Source organism: Lepidochelys kempii, chromosome 6 (genome assembly GCF_965140265.1).
Source record: "Lepidochelys kempii isolate rLepKem1 chromosome 6, rLepKem1.hap2, whole genome shotgun sequence".
Classification (NCBI taxonomy): domain Eukaryota; kingdom Metazoa; phylum Chordata; order Testudines; family Cheloniidae; genus Lepidochelys; species Lepidochelys kempii.
In genome coordinates, this window is record NC_133261.1 from 62254183 (window position 1) to 62279125 (window position 24943).

The following is a 24943-nucleotide window of genomic DNA, read 5'->3' on the forward strand; positions in this document are numbered from 1 at the left end:
TCTTGGCAATGGTAGAGTTCAATACAGGCAGTATCACCATGCACATACTGACCTTTGCCATCCCCTAATGTTCAAAAATCATGAGCCAGGCACCTCCAAAATCAGGAGATTTTTAAAAATCATTCACATTTTGGGTTATTTTTATTTGCCTTCTTGTTTAGGAGCCTTTAGGATATGCTTGGCTCATGTTTTCAAACTTTTCTCCATAACCACAAGAGCTTGAAACGTAGTGGAGTGTTTTTGTTATGAAAGCCGAGATCACAGACAGACAGAATCTGTGAATTCCAGCAGCTGAAGCTTTAAGCAAAACACCATAGAATACCAGGGTTGGAAGGGACCTCAGGAGGTCATCTAGTTCAACCCCCTGCTCAAAGCAGGACCAATCCCCAATTTTTGCCCCAGATCCCAAATGGCCCCCTCAAGGATTGAACTCTCCACCCTGGGTTTAGCAGGCCAATGCTCAAACCACTGAACTATCCCTCCCCCCAGTACTGTATCATGAGATACTGTATCATGAGATTCACAACAAAATCATAAGAGTTGGCAATACTGGATTCCTCCTCCCACAAAATACAGACACTCTGGCACAGTGACATACAATCTAACTCTGTTTAACAGTCTTCACAACACAAACACATACATTAGTTCACACATTATCAGAGCCTCTCTCCTGTCCAGAATCAGTGTCACAGGCAGTTATATACACATAAGTCCAGCATCTTGTGAAACAATGTGTGTCTCTGCAAACCCTGCACATTTTATTTTTTTACTTTTATTAAATTAATTTCAATTACATTTTCCCTCCCCCCGCCTCCCTTGTATGTGCAAGGAATGTCACCAGGTGCTGTGCCTTCTTGGTGGGGTTGTCTTCAGTAGGTCTCCCAGCATTTCGGCAGTGGCTCCCTGAATCACAACACCTCATTTCACTGCCCATGCCCCCAAACTACCTTATGCTTTATGCTTAAATTGAACAGTAACACTGGACACACACTACCCCCTGCAAAGATCATTCTACAGATAAAAGACAGAAACAGCAATGGCCCTGCAGCCAGGACATGAGTATGCAGCATAAGGAAAGCACTGGATATACATTAGCATGCTCTTTAACATTGTAGAGGGTGACATCCAACCAGGACCTGCACCCAAGTCCACTGCATCTTGGCTTCTCTTATGCTCCTTTCACACCTGCATTTAGATTTTTGACCTCATGGGGGAACTGGGACTTGGGGGTGGCTTTGGCTGAGCCTCTGGATAGATAAGGAACCCCGTGAAGGTGATGTACTTGCCATGGTTGCTGTAGGCACCGTAGCCATCATGCTGGTGGCTGTAGAGCCAGACAGTGTCTCCATAGTGCAGAGGTAACATAATGCTCTGGCTCTGCATCTCCCGCCTCTTGGAGTGGTTGTCATCATAGATCATGGCCTGAACCTCATTGTGGTTTTTCATAAGTTTCACTGACATGGTCTTAAAAGGCATTTTACCAATGGTGAAGGAGAAGTAATATGCACCTGGCACGCGGCATAAGAAGATGCCCCTTGAGGAATTGAAATCCCTTCCAATGTTCACAAACTCTATGTCAAATGTGATTGGCTCATGCTGGGTTTGCTTCTCATCTGTTCCCAGGAGGCTTTGTGAGCGAGCAACAGAAAATGCAGAGCGAGGATCTAGTTCTCTGGCTGGCTGATCGGACAACATGTGTCCCTCTGAAGCTTCATTCTGTTCTCCTGAAAGCTGATGAATAGCTGGATGGGGCAGCCCTGCAGCTCCCCCCAGCTCCTGAGAGACCACACCATTTTGGAAGTAGGCAGAGGTATCTGGATAGATAAGATACCCATTGAAAGTTGTGTATGGGCCTGCATTGCTGTAGAGCGCATACTTGGGGTCCCCATGTAAACGCAGCCAGACTGTATCTCCATAGTCCAGCTGAAGCATGGCACTCTGGCTAGCCAGTTTCCGCTCCTTACGGTGATGCTCATCATACACAATCACTTGCACTTCATTCTTGTTTCTCATCAGCATAACAGACAAGTTTTTCTTGGGGTATTTCCCAACCGTGAAGGAGAAGTAATAGGCCCCAGGGATCCGACACCTAAACAACCCAGCCTTGGGATCAAAGTCACTGCCAATGTTCACATAGACCTTGTCAAAGGTGATGACCATCTCAGCGCTCCCTTCCATGCTGCTGGTTCTAGCCACAGAGAAAGCGGAGCGGAACTCAGTCCCAGGATCGGTGGGGTAGCCATACACAAGGGTACAGGCCACATAGCACAGGAAGCTAAACAGGAGCTTATCTTTCAGGGCCATCATCATATCTGAAGAGAAAAAGGGAACACATTTTAGCGCAAGTATTTTCAACTTATACACCAAGTGAAACCCAGAATTGTACCTTGTTACATAGACTCCAGGGCCTGTCAGGCTTTGATGAGTCCTGAGTCCTATCTCTGATCAGTGTGAGTGAAAACAGACGCTCTAACTAAGCCCTGGGACCATGACTCAGTTCAGATCCCAGGGCTGTCTGCAGTCAGAGGTGAAGCTTCTAGTCCTGAACTCAGGGGCCTAAAAATCCCTTTTCTTTGAGAGCCTGGCAGCCTTCAGTGGTAACTTCATGGAGCCCTGCTGCTCACAGTGCACAGAAATCTCAACCCTGATCAGGATTCTGGGAGGGCTCCTTCTGGAAACACTTTTATTTACAGGACTGAGATGCTATGATTAGGAAGCAACATTACCCTACATAAGCCTTGTACTATGCTAAAATGCAGCTGAGGAACATATGGTCTAGAGATTACCATGCAGATGTCACTGGGCAAGATTAGCCAAATGGCCTGATACAGCATTGGTTGCTTCAAAGGGTGTAGGAACTGTAAGCCAGGGAAGTTGGTGGACCCTGTTAATTAGACATCCTGCTTATGTCTACACTGCAATAGGATAAGCATAGGGTTCAAACTCAGGCCCTAACTCCCATTCTCGACACATAAATTGTGCTAACTCATGGCTCAGACCTAAAGACCCAGGACCCCATGGGGTGGAGGGTCTGAGCCTGATTCATGCCAGGACCCAGGGTTCAAGCCCTATTGCTTTGCAGTGTAGATGCAGTCACACTGGATTCATGATCTAGGAGTCCACCAAAAGTATCTCACAATCCCACAGGCCAATTTTCTTTGTCCTCTAGACAGTCAAGTTTAGCAGACAGTCAAGTTTTCCCACACTGCATCAAGAACATAGGGTTAAAGCAGCCACACTTTGGGAGGGCACAAGAAAGTCTGGGATATGAGTAGTTGGACTCAGGCCCACATAATGCAGTGTAGATACTGGAGCCCCAAGCTGGGAGCCCAGGTTTAACAATTCCTAATCTGGGGTTACAAATAAGTATAGATGCTCAAATCCTATGTTAACAAACCCAGGGTCTGCTAACTTGAGTTCTACTAACCCTGGGCTTACATTGCAGTGTAGATATACCCTTAATGTTGTTTACACTGCAGTACCACCTGAGTGCTGTACAGACATAGAAGAAGAGACACTCCCTTCCCTGAAGTGTTCACAAATTAACAAACAAAGGGAGGTGAAAGAAAGACCATGAACTGTACAATGCTTAAACTGATGATAGGCCAGGGTTAAATAGTTTTATTAAAATAGATATATTCATTTATCTTACATCAATTTGTTATATATATAAATTATCCCAAGCTGCCCCCCAGACTTGCCATTGGTTAATTATTTCTTGTAAGCATCATAGTAGAAGTTAGTTTCAAGTGAGGGATTTGAATGCAGAGAGCATAGTAGCTGTGGGAACCAGTTCAGGAGAGCCAGGGCTCAGAGCTTGTGCTCCAGCCTGAGCCCGAATGTTTACATTGCAATTTTATAGCCCCCCCGCTTGAGCCCTGCGAGCCTGAGTCAGCTGACACAGGCCAGTTGTGGGCGTGTTATTGCAGTATAGACATACCCCTATACACAGGTTGTGTAACTGCACTGAGTACCATGATGACTATGGCATCCATACTGGAATTTGGAATGGGAATGAAAGAAATGCTGAATCCTTTTCTGTCATCAGCTACATTAACCAGCATGGTTCTAACGTTCTGTCTTTGCTTCAAGGCTGACTCAGTGCATTTGGGAGTCAGAGGATTGGCTAGTGACAGCCCCCCTGGCAAAAGACACACACAGGGACTTTATCAGTTTAATAAACTCTTCAGTGAATTCTGACCTTATGTTGCCTCGAACAACAACTGACCGATTTCAATTCCAAAGCAGGTTTCAGAGTAACAGCCGTGTTAGTCTGTATTCGCAAAAAGAAAAGGAGTACTTGTGGCACCTTAGAGACTAACCAATTTATTTGAGCATGAGCTTTCGTGAGCTACAGCTCACTTCATCAGATGCATGCAGATTTCTCTGTAAAAAGGTCACTTTGGACACAAGGGGAAAGGGTTTCAGAGCCCAGGATCCAGCCCAAGCCCAAAATGTCTACACTGCAATTTTATAGCCCCTAAAACCAAGCCCCAAGAGCCCGAATCAGCTGACTCAGGCCAATGACAGGTCTTTTATCACAGTGTGGACATAACCAGCTGCAGCAGAGTTTCTGATTTCACTTTATTAGCTCTTCCCAATAACTCACTAGTAAATTATTTAAATAAAGAGGTTAATTATGCTGTGTTTCCAACAGCATGTGTTATTTCTGTGACAACTCCCACTCACCACTCTCAGGATTATTTAGGTTACTTTTCTATTTAAAATCATTTAGAAAGTGTCTGGAGGGCACTGATACCAAAATACTAATGGCCAATTAAGCTGGAACACACCTCCCCCATATCACCTTGACACAATCAGAAAGTCCTCAGCCAGCTACAATGCTGTACTAAACAGAAATATCTTGCATCCTTTCTTGAACTCAGATGCTGTTGTAGTAAGAGTCTCAGCTAGGAACAACTAGAAGGCCCATCCATTATTCCAATAGGTCTTCTGATGTTTGTTAAATTTAAACCCACATTGGCATCTCTGTCTTGAACTTTTCCAGCAGATTGCCAGGGCAGTGCGTTTCAGTTCCAGCATGTGAAGCTAGTGATAGGCACTGCAGTTGCTGCCTTCAGGTCACTTTATGATATAGGCTCTGAAACTAAGGAGTAAGATGAGCAATCCATAGTAGGAATAGAACCCAGGTCTCCAGAATGGACCACACAAGCTCTATCTCCAGGGCCACATAGTCTGTCTACTGCAGCACTCTCACTGCATTTGGGCACCAGTCAGGATTCTGGCCAACCCACTCTGCCCTCCCTTACCGCCGATAGCGCTGGCATATGTGGTGTCACCACAGAAGTGCACCATGAAAACCAATCAAATACAGGGGGACAAAGATACAGTGTTGCTTTGGAGCAGTCTATCCCACTAAGGAACAGTTGCCCATGGGGAAGAGTGGGAGAAGAGGCTTGAGACACCATAGCGTGCAACAGGAATGAAGAACATGAAGACAAACTAAACTGCACAAAACATGCTCCAATTTCTAATTTTAAAAACACCATAGTAGAGGTTAAATGTATAACCCAAATTAAAAAAAACAGTAAGAACACCAAAAATGCCACTGTGCCTAAACAACAGAGTAAAAGAGGTGATTAGAGACAAAAAGACATCTTTTAAAAATTGGAAGTTGGAAAATTGGAAATCGCAGTGAGAAGAATAGAAAGGCACAAACTCTGGCAACTCAAGTGTAAAAGTATAATTATGCAGGTCCAAAAAGAATATGAAGAGCAACTAGCAAAAGACTAAAAGTAAAACAGCAACAAAAATGTAAATACATAGCAGAAGCAGGAAGCTTGCTAAAAAATAAATGGGGCCACTGGACAATTTAGATGCTAAAGGAGCACACAAAGAAGACAAGCCCATTGCAGAGAAGCTAAATTAATTCTTTGCATCAATCTTCTCTGCAGAGGATGTAAAGGAGATTCCCACACCTAAGCCATTCTTTTTAAGTGACAAATTTGAGTAATTTTCCCAGAGTGAGGTGTCAACAGAGGATGTTTTGGAACAAATTAATAAATTAAACAGTAATAAGTCACCAGGACCAGATGGTATTCACCCAAGATTTCTGAAGGAACTCAAATATGAAATTGCAGAACTACTATCTGTGGTACGTAACCTATTGCTTAAATCAGTCTCTGTACTAGATGGCTAATGTAATGCCATTTTTAAGAAAGGGTCCGAAGGCAATCCTGGTAATTACAGGCTGGTAAGCCTAACTTCAGTACTAGGTGAACTGGTTGAAACAACAGTAAAGTACAGAATTATCTGACACATAGATGAATGCTATTTGTTGGGGAAGAGTCAACATAGCTTTTGTAAAGGGAAATCATGCCTCACCAATCTATTAGAATTCTTTGAGAGTGTTGTCAAACATGTGACCAAGGGTGATGAAGTGGATATAGTGTACTTGGACTTTCAGAAAGTCTTTGACAAGGTCCATCACCAAAGGTTCTTAAGCAAAGTAAGCAGTCATGGGATAAGAGAGAAGGTCCTTTCATGGATCTGTAACTGGTTAAAAGGCAGCAAACAAAGGGTGGGATCAAATGGTGAGTTTTCACAATGGAGAGATGTAAATAGTGAGGTCCCCCAAGGATCTGTACTGGGACCAGTGCTGTTCATAAATGAGCTAGAAAAAGGGGTAAACAGTGCGGTGGTAAAGTTTTCAGACCATACAAAATTACTTAACACAGTTAAGCCCAAAAGCTGACTGCAAAGAGATCTCACAAAACTGGATGACTGGGCAACAGTCATGGCAGATGAAATTCAGTGTTGATAAATGCAAAGTAATGCACATTGGAAAACATAATCCCAACTCTACATACAAAATGATGGGGTCTAAATGAGCTGTTACCACTGAAGAAAGAGATTGTGGCATCATTGTGGATATTTCTCTGAAAACATCTGTTCAGTGTGAAGCAGCAGTCAAAAAAGCTAACAGAATGTTAGGAACCATTAGGAAAGGGATAGATAATAAGACAGAAAATATCATAATGCCACTATATCCACTGCATGACCACATCTTGAATACTGCATGAAGTCATGGTCACCCCATCTCAAAAAAAGATATATTAGAATTGGAAACTGTACAGAGAAAGGGTAACAACAAAAATGATGAAGGGTATGGAACAGCTTCCATATGAGGAGAGATTAAAAAGACTGGGACTGTTCAGCTTGGAAAAGAGACGAGTAAGGAGGGATAGGATAGAGGCCTATAAAATAATGAATGGTACGGAGAAAGTGAATAAGGAAGTGTTATTTGCCCTTAACATAATACTAGGACTAGGGATCACCCTATGAAATTAATAGGCAGCAAGTTTAAAACAAACATAAGGCAGCACTTTTTCACACAACACACAGTCAATCTGTGGAACTCATTGCCAGAGGATGCTGTGAAGAACAAAACTATAACGGGGTTCAAAAAAGAATTAGATAAGTTCATGGAAGATAGCTACATCAGTAACTATTAGCCAAGATGGTCAGGGACACAACCCCTTTGATATGCTCTGGATGTCCCTAACCTCCGATTTCCAGAAGCTGGGACTGGACAACAGAAGATGGATCACTCAATAAACTGCCCTGTTCTGTTCACCAGCCACTGTCAGAAGACAGAATATGGGGCTAGATGAACCACTGGTCTGACCCAGTATGGCCATTCTTATGTTTTTACACTCAATGCTACCCAGTTTTCGTATTTTAGATGTCAAGAGTAGCAGGAAGGGGGAGATGAGCATTGCTGTGGGACCATCTATGTCTGGTATATATGAATGGGAGTTTTCAGAGGTCGTTGGCTGAGGTTAAGCAGTCAGAAGGATATATCAGGAGGTTATTTCTATGTGGCTGGAGCAGCCAGATGATTTCCAAATGCAGCTGAATTACTGACATTAAATTAATAATCTGAAAGGAAGGCACCAAAGTGGTAGTGACTCACACAGCAAGATAGGCATTTCAAACCATTTTTTAAAGGAATGAGAAACACTTCACCCTTTGCCTGACCTGGGAAACATCATCAATAGCCTAGTGCTGGATGGAGGTGATTTTTCTGACCTGGGAACAGTATCAACCCATAAATGGAAGAAGAGTTAGCTTTATCCTTGCACCAATATTAAGAACATTAAAAAGTCTTCTGTAGACACAGAAAGGTGACCCCATTTCTACATTGTTAGGCAGATAAGGATTTTTCTCAAAATATTAATAAGGGGTTGGATTCTGCAGCCCTTACTCAAGAAAAATCCCCTTTGACTTCAATGGGAATTTCACTCAAGTGAGAGATGAAGAATCAGACAGAGTTCGAATGACATGCTGCTGCTGGATTGAATATAATAAAAGCTTCACAGAATCATGCAAGCTGCAAGAGAGAAGACTAGCACTTTCTAGCTGACTACACTGAACACATTGCTTTCACCCTAATATTAAAAGACAGCTGCAAGTGTCTCAATTATCTGAATCATCAGAAGCCTGTGTAATGAGCAGCCTGCCTGCCCTGTGGTTAGCAGGGATATGATGAATCTATTTCTTTTGATTTGCCCAGATATACTTTCTGTTCCACTCACTGGCCACAAAAATGAGTATCAGATAATGATGCAAACTCATAATTTCTTACAACATCAAGGAAAAGATTAATTGTAGCACTTCCTTAAAAGCAGAAATGGTGTAAAGGGTCCCATGTGGAAGTGCCTAAGGACTCACTCCTGTCTTCAGATTTTCTCTGCTTATGATGGATGAGGTTTTACTGAACTCTAGGACAATACTCACTGGAGAGACATTACCAAGCTTTTCTCTGTGAACTACTTAGGATGCTTTCGGGGAAGTATAATTAACATTTTGAAATGCAGAAACTACAATGAGCTAAGATAGGGAGTCATTCACCTCAAATCTTTACTTTAGTCCATGGAGTCCATTAGTGTAATATATTGGCTTCCATATGCTAAAATATCCCTGGAGGGACAACAAACCCTTTGAAGTTCCCCAACTGCAGCCCAAGTTAGGAAAAGGAAGTGGAGAGATTGTGTTTTGGCAGAAATGTCATCACACCTCTAGAGTGATGTTGCATTTCAGAATATTAATGAAACCTCTCACACCTCAGTTTAGAATCCCAAAGGGTCAGGGATGTCTAGACTAGGATGAAGTTTTTTGTTTGTTTTTTAAAAGCTCAAACACGTTAGTGTAGACAGGGCAAGTTACATTTTAAACACGCTGATTGAGGTAAACCCTAAGTGGGAGCCATGGGTTCGCCTCAACCAGCTAACATGAGTTCAACTACAGCTTGCCCTGTCTACATTATTTTTAAAGTGTTAGCTTACAAAACAACCAAGATACAACCTTCAGTCTTTTAATCTTATTCTACACATATCTAGAGACACTAAACTCAGGCACACGAGAACAAGAACCCGCTCATGCCCATCAGTCTTGAATACTAGAAGGAAAAGGCTCTCAAAGCAGAGACGTTTTAAGCACATTTTCTGAAATGATGCTGAATTATTGTTGCATTGCCTATACTTGCAGTTAAATCACACACAGCTGATCAGGTGCTGAATGCATTGTCAGTAATAGGTAGCAAAAAAAAAAAAGTTACCCACTGCTGACAATGGGTTTAATCCCAGTTCAGGGGTGCATGATTTAGCTGCAGGTGTAGATTGCCCCAAACAAGTTATGAGCCATAATCTGAGAAGGTCACAGGCATCTGTTACGATGTGAAGTTTAATTAATGCTATTGCACTTCCCCTTTGTACACATGAGTGACTGAGGTGGTGTCTACACTGGTTTTTTTTGGACTGGTGCAGCTACATTTGTGCAAAAACAAAAACATCCTCTCCACTCACCAGGTTAGAAAAGTCTCACTTCTATTCTCATTCATGTGTGTGAGCGCGTGCACATACACTCTTTTCTAGACTCCCTCTCTCCCCAGCCAGTGTGGGAGCTGCTATGGCAATATGATCAGTAGGCCATCGGGGAAGGTCACGCTGGGGAGTAGAATCAGATGGGAGAGGCTTGTCTAGAGCATGACCTTCTGATAAACAAATTAGGGAAATACAACCTAGAATCTAGGGCCTAGGTCCTAGATGGAGCTACCCTAAAGGGGATGCATAACTGGCTGGAAAATCATTCCCAGAGAGTAGTTATCAGTGATTCACAGTCAAGCTAGAAGGGCATATTGAGTGGGGTCCAGCAAGGATCAGTTCTGGGTCCAGTTCTGTTCAATATCTTCATCAATGATTTAGATAATGACATAGAGAGTACACTTATAAAGTTTGCGGATGATACCAAGATGGGAGGGATTGCAAGTGTTTTGGAGGATAGGATTAAAATTCAAAAGGAACTGGACAAACTGGAGAAATGGTCTGAAGTAAAAAGGATGAAATTCAATAAGGGCAAATGCAAAGTACTCCACTTAGGAAGAAACAATCAGTTGTACACATACAAAATGGGAAAGGACTGCCCAGAAAGGAGTACTGCAGAAAGGGATCTGAGGTGCATAGTGGTTCAAGTTAAATATAAGTCAACAGTGTAACACCGTTGCCAAAAAAGCAAACATCATTTTGGGATGTTGTAGCAGGAGTTTTGTAAGCAAGACACGAGAAGTAATTCTTCCGCTCTACTCCATGTTGATTAGGCTTCAACTGGAGTATTGTGTCCAGTTCTGGGTGCGACATTTCAGGAAAGATGTGGACAAACTGGAGAAAGTCCAGAGAAAAGCAACAAAAATTATTAAAGGTCTAGAAAACATGACCTATGAGGGAAGATTGAAAAAAATTGGTTTGTTTAGTCTGGAGAAGAGACGACTAAGAGGGGACATGATAACAGTTTTCAAGTACATAAAAGGTTGTTATAAGGAGGAGGGAGAAAAATTGTTCTCCTTAACTTCTGAGGAGAGGACATTGTGCTATACAAACACACACAGATAAGGGTCATCTCTATGCTGGAAGGCTTACAACCTAAAAGACAAAAAGGTTGATGACAGGGATAGACTGTACAAATCAAATGAATATAGCAAAGAATTGGCAAAGTTTTGTTCTTGTAATTATACCAATATAAAGTAGGACAGGGAATCACTGGAAAAAAGCAGTTATTAATCTGTTCTGTAACTGTCATTCTTCAAGATGTGCATTTCCATGTCCATTCCACTTCAGGTGTGTGTGCACCCAGTGGACCAGAGCCAGAGATTTTTTCCTTAGCTATTGCAGTCAGGGCAGCACATGTGCCCTTTGCCGCCTCCTGTTACTGCACCCTGGTATAATGAATGGAGCCACACAAGATTCCCCTAAAAATAAGTTTCTTCTTATTGGGCAGACTCCAATACAAATGGGAAGGAGGGTGAGTCGTGGAATGGACATGTGCAACACATCTGAAGAAAAGTTACAGAACAGGTTAGTAACCACTTTTTTCTTCTTCAAGTGATTGCACATGTCCATTCAACTTCAGGTGATTCACAAGCAGTTCAAATCAGAATCTACATGAAAAATGACTGAAGGACCACTTGTCCAAACTTGACACCAGTTCCAAGAATGCTGAGATATAGCCTAAAGCTTTGTCAGGAATTCTGGATGCAGATGTAAGCATACCTTGTCCTTATTAAAGAAAAACTGTAAGGATGATCAGCCACCAACATTTGTAACTCTGCCAAGTGCTCCTTTCACAGATAGATGTAGCAAAGAAAAGGTAACCAACTGTTCAAAGGGTGGACCCATCAGCACTGTTAGCACCAGATTTAAGACCCAAGGAGGGATGGGTTCCAACCTGTTCAGAGACTTTTAGAATCTGAGATCGGATGAGAAAAAATTTGCTCAGTGGCCCTCAACTGAAGGGTGGAAAGCAGAGACAGCTGCCAGGTGAACCATGAGGGAACTGATGGATAAACCTTGTTGTTTCAGGTGGAACAAAAAGTCTAAAACATGCTAGACAGAAGCCAGGTCTAGCAAGACACCCTTCCACTGTGACCATAATAAGAACCACTTCCACTTTAGCAGGTAAGTGCATCTTGTAAACAGTTTTCTTCTGCTCAGGAGAACCTACTGCACTTCATGGAACACTTCACCGCCTGAGATATTAACCATGGAGCATCCAGGCATTAAGACAGAGAGCAACCAGGTTGGGATGCAGAAGCTGGCTAAGCTCTGGGAGATCAGGTTGGGTTCTGGAGGAAGTGAGTAATATAGGAGCCTTGCAGGATAGGCTCAGCAAACTAAAGACCCAATGCTGGTGCAGTGAGGATCATGCAAACACAATCCCAACACCTTTGGAATTAATGGAATGGGAGAGTAGGCATATAGCAGATTCTCCTTCCAAGACAGAAGGTAACCATCCATCAGAGCTCCCTGATTGTGGCCTGCTCTGTTATGAGAAGCAAAACAGATCTATGTGAGGGATCCCCAGGTCTAAAATGTGAATGTAATGATGTCCAGTCTGAGACAACTCATGATCTCTGCTAAAGTATCTACTCAGGTGATTTGCCAAGCTGTTCTGAACACTAGGAAGATGAGAGTGTGGCATTACACCCCATATTCTTCATAGGTATATTGTTATGATATGATTATGGCATAACTGTGATGTATTTTATGCAAGCTGGGTAATGTGAGATATTGTGGGAAAGGTTATGATTTACTGATTATGATTATCCTATTTGTATGCATGTATCATTTTTGTATCTGAAGTTAGGAATGTTGTCTATGCATCTATTACAAATGTGTTTACACCTGGGGAACGCCAACTAGGCAAAATGCAATCAGTCTAGATGTCTCGCTGGGAAGAGCCATTAGGGAAAACAATAGGTGTTTGAAGATGCTAATCACCCACTGAGAAGTCTTCCTGAGGATTCTACAAACAGCCTCTGAGTCACCTGGTTCTGGACTCCATGATACTACTAGTATTTTTTCACTGACCAGGGTGGGAATCACACTGGGAGACAAAGGAGTCCCGCCATATGCAAAAACTATTGAAGGCAGAGGAGTGACATCATTGGGGTTCGTTCTTCACTAACTCCCCACTCAAGAAAGAAGGCTGCTGGAAACACTTGAGAAACAAAAAGACTGAGCTGGGGGGAAGGGCTGAGCCCAGGCTAGAGGGTGTCTGGCCTATGAAAGGAATATCTGGAGTTTTAAGCTGCAAGCAAGTCTCTGCAATCTGCCTAAAACATCATTTAGGGTGAAAATTTGCTACTTGTAACCAATTTCTTTAGTATATTAATCTTAGGTTGCTTTTTGTTTTATTTGCTGGGTAATCTACTTTGATCTGTTTGCTATCCCTTATAATCACTCAAAATCTATCTTTCGTAGGTAAAAAACTTGTTTTTGTTTTGTCTAAAACCCAGTGTGTAGAATCCATGACTGGGGGGCAAAAAGCGGTTACATATTTTTCTCCACATTGAGGGAAGGGGTGAATTTCATGAGCCTATGCTGTGCAGCACAAGATGGTACAATTTTGGGTCTACTCTCTAAAGGGGGGTGTGCACTTGAGTACTGGGCAATTCCTTCGCTGAGCCTCCCCATGCAGAGCTGATAGTAGCATCTGTGTGTACAGCTGCAGCTGGGTGTGTCCCTACCTGTATGTGTGCTGGTAAAGTGCAGTCTGAAGCCTGAGGGAAGGCTTGGCCAGCTTGCCTCAGCAATACAGTGTGAAGGGAGCCGAGGGTGGGTCAGGTGGGCTGAGTGTACCCCAGTTCCAAGTGACACCCGGGGGGGAGGGGACCCATCACCGAAAGGTTTTGAGATAATTACACTAATGAATCAAAGCTCCCAAACATGTATTGTCTCTTGATGAAGATGGTTTCCGAACTGACCCCTCCCTGTCTGTTTACATGGAATGTTGCCGCAGCCTTGTCCATGAGAATTTGTAGCGTCTCTCGCTTAATGTTAGGGAGAAAACCTGACAGGGTAGATGAATGGCCCTTAATTCCACCGTATTTATATGGACAACTAAATCTTGAGGCAACCACAGATCTTGAGTTCGTAAGTTCCCTAGGTGAGCTTCCCACCCCAGAGAAGTCATGTCCATAATGAGAGTTAATGTGGATAAGGAAGGGGCAAAGGGAACTCCCGCACACATGTTGGCCAGATCCATCCAGCAATTTAAGGAGGCTAGTACTCCTGCAGGCACTTGAATCAGCATGTCCAACCAATGACAACCTGGGGAGTTTACTGACTTTAGCTGGCTTTGTAACTTTGAGACAAAGTCTGGTGTGCCAAACCACATACATGCAGGAGGCCCTGTACCCCAAAAGTCTAAGGTGATTTCTTATTGTTGTGGTTGGATGCGTTTTTAGGTCTGTGGAAGTGGTTAACATTATCTGGAATTTAGATTGAGGCGGAAAGCTCTGGCCACTGTAGAATCCAAGACCTCCCCTATAAATTCTATCCTCTCAACTGAGGAGAAGACTGACTTGCCCTCACTGAATGACAAACCCAGAGCACTGAAGGAGGACTGGATTTTGGCCATACTAAGTTCTGCCTGGTTTTTAGACCAATCTCCCACCAGCCAGTCATCCAGGCAAGGAAATACTTGTACACCTGCTTTTCTTAGAAATGCAGCCACCACAACCAGCCATTTTGTGAATACTCATGAGCCGTGGAGAGGCTGAAGGGCAGGACAGTAAACTGATAAGGGGTGTTGAGCCTTCTGTACTGAAGTGGATCAAGGCTATACAAGGCTATTCTTGAGGTTACCCCTTTGTACTATATTCTGTATGGGGGACAATATTGTTAGCCTCCTCTGCTTGGGGTTCTAGAGAGAAGAAGAGCCATGGAGGACCTGGTGGTGATGGGAAACCCCACAGGTTCCAACCATAGGGTATAGGATTCCAACTCTTACCATCCAAAGATCTGGGTCCCTGGACATCTGCTGGTTACCTGGAGTGGAATCCTCACAGCACAGGTGAATGTAGTCTCCTATCCTGGGAGTGAGAGGCATTGGAGCCTACCTCCAACTCTGAGGAAGATCCTGAGTCACCTGATCAAAGAGGCATTGTACCAGGCAGTGCCAAGGTCTGGTGGCATGTCTCCAGAAATGTCAACACTGGAGACAGCATGCTAGGTTTGCCTCTGGATGGCACCGGGCGAGGAAGCACTGGATGGTCTGATGAAGTCTGCCACAGGACTAAGGGGTGGGCCTGTTCTGCATGTAAGTCTGAAGGATAAAGCAGTATCAGATAGTTTGTTTCTTGCAATGCTGGAGAATCCGGTTCCGAAAGAGAGTGCAGGTCCCAGACTGCGGCATATGCTTCTGGTGTTGTCAGTACCAAAAGATTTGTTGTTGCATCAAAGGGGTTGGCCTCAATAGCACAGGCACTGGTGCTGGAGTCAACAGCCACACAGGAGAGGAGCATCTCTTCTCCGAGGACACTCTACCCTATCCTCCAGCTTCTTTGCTGATGGACGGTACTGGGCCTTGATCTTTTGAAGGAGCTTGGCTCCTTCAAGGGATGTTGTCTGTGCTTCTTCCTTGGCACATCAGAAGGGGATTGGTGTTGAGAATCCACAATATCTAGAGGGGCACTTCTAACTGAGAGATAAGTATTTGGTGCGCACCCTGAGCGGAATGGTACAGAAGGTGGACGCAGGGAGGCCTCCATGAAATAAGGTGACACAGTCTGATCTTCCTATCCCTTTTCATCTGGAGCTTAAAGTCTCTGCAGATTGGACAACGATCATGGAGGTGACCCTCGCACTTTAGGTGCCTAGAATGAGGGTCATTTACAGGCATAGTCTTTTTAAGGCTTAAAGCCTGGAGACCGAAGCACACCCCAGTACCAGGCATCAGTACTCAAAACAAGTGGGAAGCGACCCTAAGAAAAGCAACAAATGAAACCTACACTAAAGTTACTAACAAATATGAAAAACAAATACCACTAACTACATACAAGAGATAAACAAAGTCTCTGGAAAGGGAGAACGTTGTCAGCAGGAAGCTAACATGCTCAGACTACCAGTCATAGGCAGTAAGAAGGAACTGAGGGGAATCGGTGGTTCCACCCTTACACCATTGGAGAAAGGATGAAGAAGAGAGCACAAGGAAGAAGAGAGATATACGCTACTGCAATGGGTACTGCTAAGGGAAAAAATCTCCAGCTCTGGTGCACTTGGTGCGCATACACCTGAAGTGGAATGGACATGTGCAATCACTTGAAGAACAAGTTAGTAAAACTAAATGAGTGGGGGGAGAGGGGGAAGGGTCATTTTTCATCACCTGCCTAGTTATGATCATCAGGCAAGGTTTTGTTGGCATCAAAGCAGAGGCAAGTTTTAAAGGAGGAATATGAAGGAGGATAAGATAGTGGCTGTACAGATTATATGAGAGATATTTCCCCTGTTCCCCATGCATAAGGGGCAGCATGGGAGAAAGCCTGAAAGTGTCTGTGGGAGAAATTGGCTGGTGGGTGGAAAGGCTGGGAACACAGACAGAGTGGAGATAGTTGTTAGCACCACAGCCTTTTCTGGTAAAGTTCTCAATAAAAGTTTGGGAAGGAAAAAGAGAAACTTTCTTCACAAGAACTAAGATGGCCTGGCTGCCTGGAGGCAGCTAACTGCCATGGTCCCTAGAGAGGTAAGTGTGTAGTGGAATCTGGGCCTCCAAAATCCAAATTATGACAAATCACACTACACCAGGATTCAGAGCTCCCTGGGGTGTATGGCAGTGGGACTTGCTCTGCACAAATGCAGCTGTGACTTGAGTTGCAGTGGGACTGAAGGCACTACAGGTGCGGAAGACAACTGAGGGTATATCTGTACTGGAGAGGAAAGTTGTAACTTCCAGCTCAAGGAGATATACCCATGCTAGCTCTGATCAAGCTAATGTGCTAAAAATAGAAATGTAGCCACAACAGCCGGCACAAAGAGTGGGGTGGCTAGCTAGTTTATGCCACCACTCATGCCACTGCACCTATACTTCTATTATTAGCATGCTAGACCCATCAGAGCTAGTGAGGGTATATCTACTTGAGGTGGAAATTATACCTTCCACCTCCAGTGTAGACATACACTAAGAGGCCAGTCAAATAACCACATTAAAACTAGGCCAAATTTTAGACTTCCCTTGATGAGGGGGCAGAGGTGGAAGTGGTACAGAAAGAGTTCTGCACTAAGGACCAATAAGGAAAATCTGCCTGGTACGAGCCCCAGTGAAGAGGCCAGAGATGCAAATGGATTCAATTCCTTGTTCTCCTGTCCATCTGCCTCTTACATGTCATCTTAGGCCATTTTAACAGGAAGCAACACTGCAGATCCTGCCACTTCCCTAGGATCTCTCTCTTACTGGGGGAAAAGGGAGCTCTTTTATATCCTTTTCCAACATGCATGGCTGCTTTGCCTATACCTTCCAGAATTCTTTGTTCTGGAGCCAGAGCTGGAAGCAGGTTGCTCTGGATCTACAGTCTCTTTAAAGAGCCAGCACCCCATCTTAAAATACTGTGTTGGGGAACATCAGTACTATTCATATATGGTGGGTAGGGAGAAGAGACAAAAAACATCACACACACACACACACACACACACACAAAGCAATGAGTTAGTATTGATTATTGAAATGGTCAGTCCTTCAGGGATTGGGATGGGGGATGATGGAGTGAATACATTCTGCAGTATATAGGACACCAAATGATCAGTTTTCTAAATATATTCTTATTTTTCACAAAGTATTTATGCTCCACTGAAAGGAGAGGGGGGAAAAGAGCAGTCAGAGCTTATACAGTATTGGTTGCTCATTGTCATACTTTGTACTCACAAGTCCCAGAGAATGATCTTAAACACTCTGTGGATAATTCCACTGAAAGAATATTTCAGCCACACTGGATTTCAATGCTAACATGCCACAGTTCATTGAGCAAAGTCTCAGTGAAAGCAGCCTTTTAAATATCAGAGCCTAATTCTTCCATTTTCTCCTTGTCCTGTGCATTCAACACGGATTCTTTCCAGCAGTCGCTTTTTAGCCTTCTGGTCCCAGAGAGTGTCTTGTTTTCATATTTAGAGATTCCCCAGTGCTTGACTGGTGTAAAAATCGTTTCAACTCCTTTTGCTATGTGATGATCTTTACCTTCTCTTAGAGCTTTTCTTTCGTCTAAGTGGAAATGTTTAAAACCTGGGGACAGAAGAATCTTTCTCCCTTCAGAGGATTTAAAATTCTTTTTGTCTGAGCTCAGAGCATGCTCCATCTATTCTAGTCAGCATCTTATACTGAGCTCATCACCATGGCATCTGAAAAAAAGGATCATGATTCTTCTTATTTTTTGTACCTGTCTCCTCACTGGGATCCAATAGCTTTTCATCATACACAGAAGAATGTTCCATACTATTTATGTTATACATTTGGGCACTGTCGTTTCCATAACAGCTACATAATCCAGTTTTTCTCTCCTTGCTGGAATGCCTAAAAATGTCTATTGTGGGACTGCACTTCATTTTATAGTAGTTTCTCTCGTCTCTCTTGCATGGCATTGTTTTTAGCGAGGGCTTTGCTCTGAGCTGTGATGATACTAGTATAGGGCAGAGGCTGTGTCTTCGTTTCAGACTGATTTTCTGGTTGTTCCATCTCATGTATTATTTTCTCCCATTTCATGCTTTTTAGCATTCACAGACTCAAACATCTGCTCTAAGGACATCAGAGAGGCTTCTTGTTTATGCCTTGTCCAGAAGGGAGTTCTTTCAACATTCTTCTAATAAATGGCTCCCTTTCTTTTATCTCCACTTCCATAAGTGTTGCACTGTGCCTGCACTATGTATGAGGTATTAGGCCAAGATTTTAATAAGTCCAAAAGGTGGATTTTCTTTAGTTTTGCTCCCACTAAGGACTACCGCCCTTGTTTGGGGGAGTGGCTCAGAATAAAAATATCAAAGCATTATGAGGTTTGCATTTCTATTTGTTTAAAGGAGTTTTAGTTGTTCAGAAAATGAAGTTTACCCAATCTGTCACTTCTGGCTCCTGCTCTGCACCCCCACCACTGCAAAATTTTAAATTGCTCCACAACTGTCCAGAATCTCAGATTTTATTTAAAAAGAAATTAAGTCTGCAGCCCTTATGTTGCAAATAAAATCTTTAAAACATAAAGTGAATGTAATCCAATTCAATGATTTCTGCCAGAGTCTACAGGCAACATGAAATAATTGCTCAGAGAAGTGCCAACAGCCCCATTCATCGCTATAGCATGTAAACACTGTTCTCCTTGATGTCAGTTTAAAATGTTGACAATTATTTCACTGCTGAATTCTAGTAGAAGCATCCAGGTAACATGCTTATTTGTCAGTGTTGGATGTAGCAATGGGAGGGATGGAGCTAGGTAGCTAATTGCTTTCAGATTTCTGGGGTGTGGAATGAGAACTTTAAACCTCCACTCCCCACAGACTTAAAGTCTCTTCTGGGAAGAGAAGTGGGAGAAAGTCGGTGCAAGCCTTCCCTAGTACTAAACTCTTCAGCTGCCTCCTTGTTACCAAAAGCTACAACCAGCTCCTATGCATTTCTGGGTGCTAGAAGCTCCATCTGCCCCCCTCTCAGCTGTTAGAACCTCCAGCTTTTTCCCAACAAAGTCTATAATGCAGTTCCTCATCAATAAAAAGATCTGCCACATAGTGAAAATGTGAGTCAGCATAAAATAAGAGTATTTTAATATCCAATTACATCAGTAACACAAGGGATACTGTACTGGCTAGCCTGGTGGGCAGTGAGGAAGACAGAGCCTGCTGAAGGGACTGGGCAATGCTGCAAAATGGTGGTTTTTGCTCTACAGTTTAGTTCTGGAGAATCCCATGGTTCTTATAGTCCTGGAGAGCAGACTGCAGGGAACATGGCTCCTTTGGATTCAAAGGAGGGAGGACTAGATGGAACCTAGTAGGGCTTACAGCTGGTTTAGCAAATCTGCCTGTCACAGGGTAACACTTGCCCTGTAAGAGTGAAGAGACCAGTGCACCTGAGACTGGTCAGCTGACCCCAACTGGTCTTGAAAGAAGGCATGTGGACCCTGCAGATGTAAGACTAGCAAGTGAGAGCTGCCAGAGACTAGGAGATTGTAGGAGGTCCCTGGGAGAAGGCTGAAGGCAGCAGAGAGGTTTGCCAGCTGACCTCCCCAAGCCAGAGAGCTAGGACTAGAGAGAGTTGAAGTTAGGGGAGCAGTGGAGAAACCTTCCTGCTGAAGCCTTCATGCTACAGAGCTGTCACGGGGGGACAGTGGAAGTTCCCACCTGAGACAAAAGAGTTAAATGTACAGGGGGAGTGACTGATGTTCCCATTGTGAGAAACAGCTCCCAGCAGAGAGGTTGGAGGAAGGGGGGTTTCCTGCTGGGAAGAATAGGTTGCACTCCAGCTGGAAGGGCTGGGATGACTGTCCTGGCAGAAGGACAGGAGAGGACTGACAAAGAGCCAGGTGCGGCTAAAAACACTGCAGTGTGGTATGTGGGGTGTTGAGGGACTAGATTTTGAAGACTACACACACTGCAGATGGACTATGTTTTGGACTTTTATTATAGACTACCATTTTTGTAATAAACTGGCCCCAAGAAAGGGTATTATTGAGGCAAGAAAGCTTGGATGGAGATACTGGGGACTCTGAAGGAGAAAAACTGAGGCAGGCACCACCTGCATGTTCTGCTGCAGGAGAGCACTCCAGCACTGCAGGTAAGGTTGCCCTATGACACTGCCAAACCTGCAACCCCCTCCCATATTGCAAAAGTGGGGCAGGTGGGAGGGATTGCTTGCAGGTGCAGCAATAAAAAAGGTTTTGCAGGGGACCCTAGGCTGGCTGTAATGGGCCCTGCTTTTCCATCTCCGACATCTATGAGATTCTGTTCATTCCTATCTATCAGCACCAGTCCAGCCACCCTCCACATATCTCAAACCTTAGTAGCTCAAGCAAGCACTGTAGCCAAAGGAGAATCCATCTGCCTTCCTTTTACCCACTTTTTCAAAGGCGCCATCCCATTAGATGACTGAAGCTGGATGGTTAAGTCCTTGCTCCTGCCACCCACAGTCTCTACATTCCCTTTCACTTAACTAGCAAAGGGTTTTCTGGTAGATACAGGTGCAGTCTGAGCCACTGCCACAGTAACAGCTATCTGTGGGATGGATGAGCAAATTGCTGGGGGACAGAGTGAGGTCTAGCCTGTACAACTTCCCCCATGGAGCCTTTGTAATCAATTACCAGCCTCTGGATGGATTTCTCTGCTGCTCAGTTCTGTGATAAATTCCTGCTCCTGGTTGGGTTCTCTCTGCTGGAAACCTCAGCTCTTTGATTAGATGCAGCAGGAATCCCTCTTTTGTTCTCTAACCTGACTGAAAGAAATGAGCAATCTACAGTGGGTATATGGGGGCAACAGAGCACTCTGGGGGACAGACTGACAGGAGTGTGAGGGGCAGGGATGCTGTATGTGACTAGATTAAGTCAACTGGGAATTGGACAGTCACAACAGATGAATCAAAAACCAAGGGATTAATGAGATCTATGTAATGAGATCTATACTAAACTCCTGGATGACAATCAGGAGGGAAGAACTGAGGCATCTCTTGTCTGAGCTGGAGAAAACATGGGAGCTCAGTCAGGTAGGCTCTGTTTGAACAATGAATGATGGAATGTTAGCTGATCCTTAGAACACCACATAGAAACTTGCCCTTTTAGGCCATGCAACAAGCTTTCATTCCACTGCAATGAGAATTTGATCCTGCAAGGGAGGACTTTGCATCAGGGGGACAATGTGCAACTCATGTTAGAAATCATATTCTGAGAAATTAAAAGGTTTTGGAGTTTTCAGGAATAAATTACAAAGTAACTCTGAATATTAGACCTCAGCATCTGGCATCCGATCCCTGTCCAAAAGGAGATGGAACAGGCTCCAGGGCCCTGTTTTGTGAACAACATTGCTCTCATCTTGTAACAAAGGGAGGAAAGAGGATAGAGGAAAGAACACAGGAGGGAGGGGAAGGACAAACTTTTGAATTCCAATGTCTCAGATGCTCACCTCATCTTGGTTATCCATGATTTTGTCACCTTGAGGCTGGTTCACTGCAATGAACTGTACCTGTGTCTAACTGCTCATACTTTTTGCCTAGTGCACCCACCAACAGCTCGGGGGCTACCAAGAGCTCATTACACTTCTGCTCTGCACTGGCTGCCAATTCACTTCCAGGTAAAACTAAAGATGCTGGTTACTAGCTACAAAAGACCTAAATGGTTTAGGTCTTTTCTACCTTAGAAATAGCTTCTCCCTATTTGTATACCTGTCTTATAGGAGCTGGAAATCAATAAATGGCTCTTGTTGCTGGAGTTTGCTCCTTTCTGGAATTATGTTTAACCCCAAACCGGACTGAATTTAGAAACAATTGTAATACAACTTTTCCAGACTTTCCTAGGATAACTGAACTATGGATATTTGAGCACCTACCTGATTAGAGCATCCCTTCTGCACTTGAGCCAGCTGGCTGCAGTGGGTTTATCTGACTTATTGAGTCCAGATATTCAGAAATGTGAATAGTTCCCAGTTTAGTAAAGTGTCCAGATCCCACAGTAGTGAGGGTGGTCCAGATGCTAGCTGATCAAACTGAAATACACATGATAGCTAATAAGATTCCCAGTTTCACCACTGACTCACTCACTTCCCACTTCTGTGCTCATCTCCTCCTCCTCTGTTAAATAGGGATAATATCCATGATGTGTTATCAGGATTAAGTCAGTCACTAACTTCTCCACCATTGAGACTAACTGTGCCTGGGAAAGACCAACTTTTCCAGAAAGTGAATGGTCATCAGACCAAGTTCCAGAAATATGATTCCTTATTTAACCCCAACCCCATCATAATCCATCATGTTTCTTTGTGATGGACTATGGGGAATGGGATGGACACCCTTGATGTACTCAGAGCCCCCACCCCCACCTCCCTCCACACAGACACAGTAATTTCTCAGGTATCAGTTAACCATTAGCTCCTTGACTATGGGTGTGCGAGCAAACAGCTGCCGTGTAGATGGATGGGATCATAGCTTCAAAGACAAAGTATTTTCAAACCTTGTTACACATTCAGCTCTGTGGAGGAGACAAGCTGCAGGAAGTTGCAATGGCACCAGGATGAATAATTGAAGCAAGGCACATTCAGTATGTGCATAAACAGAAGGACCAGAATGCTGCCTCCGAACCGGCTGGCAGTTCAGAAACTCACAAATTGTCTTATGGATATGTTATCTGGAGAGGCTGACCCATTTTCCTAGGAGCTGGTGGTGGAGGGGAGAGGAAGTGACAGTAAGATTGTCAAACACACGAGGGAGATTTGTTCACAATATCAGGCACAAAATTACACTTTTCAGAAGTCAATGGAGTCACATAGACTAATCCCAGGAGGAGCCATGGGGCTCAACTCCCCCAGGAAACCAACTACAGAGAGACCATACAGGCTTAACCCTCCTTCCCTCCAAGAATCTGACCTCAGGGAAGTACTCTGAGGTGTAACTCCCTGGAGAGCAGGGCCAGGACTCACAGATCCTTGCATCTTCCGCATAAGCTTAACCATTTTATACTGAAAGGCTGGGATTTATCAGGTATGTCATTTTAATCTATTTGCAAGTCTAACCTCTTACTCAGGACAAGGAGTGATCCCAGCCCCACAAAGAAAGGAGGCAGAGAGCCCCAAGGGGCTGAGTGTCATGGCAAGTCGCACCCTACAGGAGTATTACAGCACAGCACCTGGGACAAGGGGCAGGGAAGCACTGCACCTGAGGAGAGGGTTGCCTGGAGTGGCTCTTTCTCAGAGTGTTTGTGGAGCCTGCTCCTCCTGAAGGAGCGAGGCTGGGGGCAGACCATGACCAAGATGACATTTTGGAGATCTAGGTAATAATAATCAGCTTGTTCCCCCCCCCCCCCCCCCAGACTGATGCAGGGGTTAAACCCCCCGGGTCTCCCCCTCCCCCATAATACTCCATGTTGCTCTCCATCCTACCCTCCCCCCCAAGATAATGCCACATAACAACCCTACAGCCCCCTTCCGCGACGCCAACCCCCTGTGACCCGTTGTCTTCCCGAAGGAAGCTTCTCCGGGCTTACCCCAGCCGCTCCCCTTCCCCCGCCGCCCCACCCCCCCGGGCCTGCAGGGGGCAGCAACCCGGGTGCGGCAGACGGCGAGACCGTACCTGCTGCTGCTGCGAGGCACTGGCTCCGCCGGAGCCGCGGGCTGGACCTGGCCGTGTAAGTAAGTGCCTGTGCCCGGAGCCCCGGCCGATGTGTGCGCACTGACAGCGCCGGAGCCGTCGCCGCTGCTGGAGGGGGACTGGGCAGGGGGAGCTCAGACACCCCGGGCTCCAGCACCGAATCAGTGACAGGAGGAGGGGCGGCCGGAAGGGGGCCGGGGGAAGGGAGTGGGGGGGACCTGGCACAGTACCGCTCATGGCAGGGCACCAGCTTCACAGCCGAAGGGTTCCGAAGGGCAGGGAGAAGAGGAATGTGACAAGAGACGCGAGGGGAGTGGAGCGGTCTAGGCCAATGCAGCCAAGCTCAGGAAGCCTCTCTGGGCTCCCAGTCACCTTCCCTCGGAAAGAGCCGAGCTGACTCTGCACCATCACTCAGAGCTTTATGACAACAGCATGTGCAGCGATCCCCATCAAGATCCGTGGATACCAGGGAATCAAATCCCCAAATGTGCTGCACAGCCCTGGGCTGAGCAGCTGTTGAGCGTATTTTACCTACCAGATACCCAGTCTTTCCCCCCTTTATGTTGGAAGCTCATAGGGCGCTTGGTGTGTCAAAAAGAACAGGAGGACTTGTGGCACCTTAGAGACTAACAAATTTATTTGAGCATAAGCTTTCCTGAGCTACAGCAATGAAGTGAGCTGTAGCTCACGAAAGCTTATGCTCAAATAAATTGGTTGGTCTCTAAGGTGCCACAAGTCCTCCTGTTCTTTTTGCGAATACAGACTAACACGGCTGCTACTCTGAAATCTGTCATTATGCAATGGCGTATCAAAGAATTTTGACAGCAGTTAGGAT

General features: G+C 44.6%; 1 protein-coding gene across 1 annotated transcript; it reads right to left on the reverse strand.

Moving 5' to 3' along the window:
* Positions 1-590: 590 nt before the first annotated feature.
* Positions 591-24281, reverse strand: C1QTNF4 (C1q and TNF related 4). The gene is made up of 2 exons (XM_073348336.1): positions 24091-24281; positions 591-2312 (listed from the first exon to the last, which is right to left on the reverse strand). The coding sequence occupies exon 2, from the start codon at positions 2308-2310 to the stop codon at positions 1192-1194; it is 1119 nt and encodes a 372-aa protein (XP_073204437.1). The 5' UTR covers positions 2311-2312; positions 24091-24281; the 3' UTR covers positions 591-1191.
* Between the last annotated feature and the right edge of the window lie 662 nt (positions 24282-24943).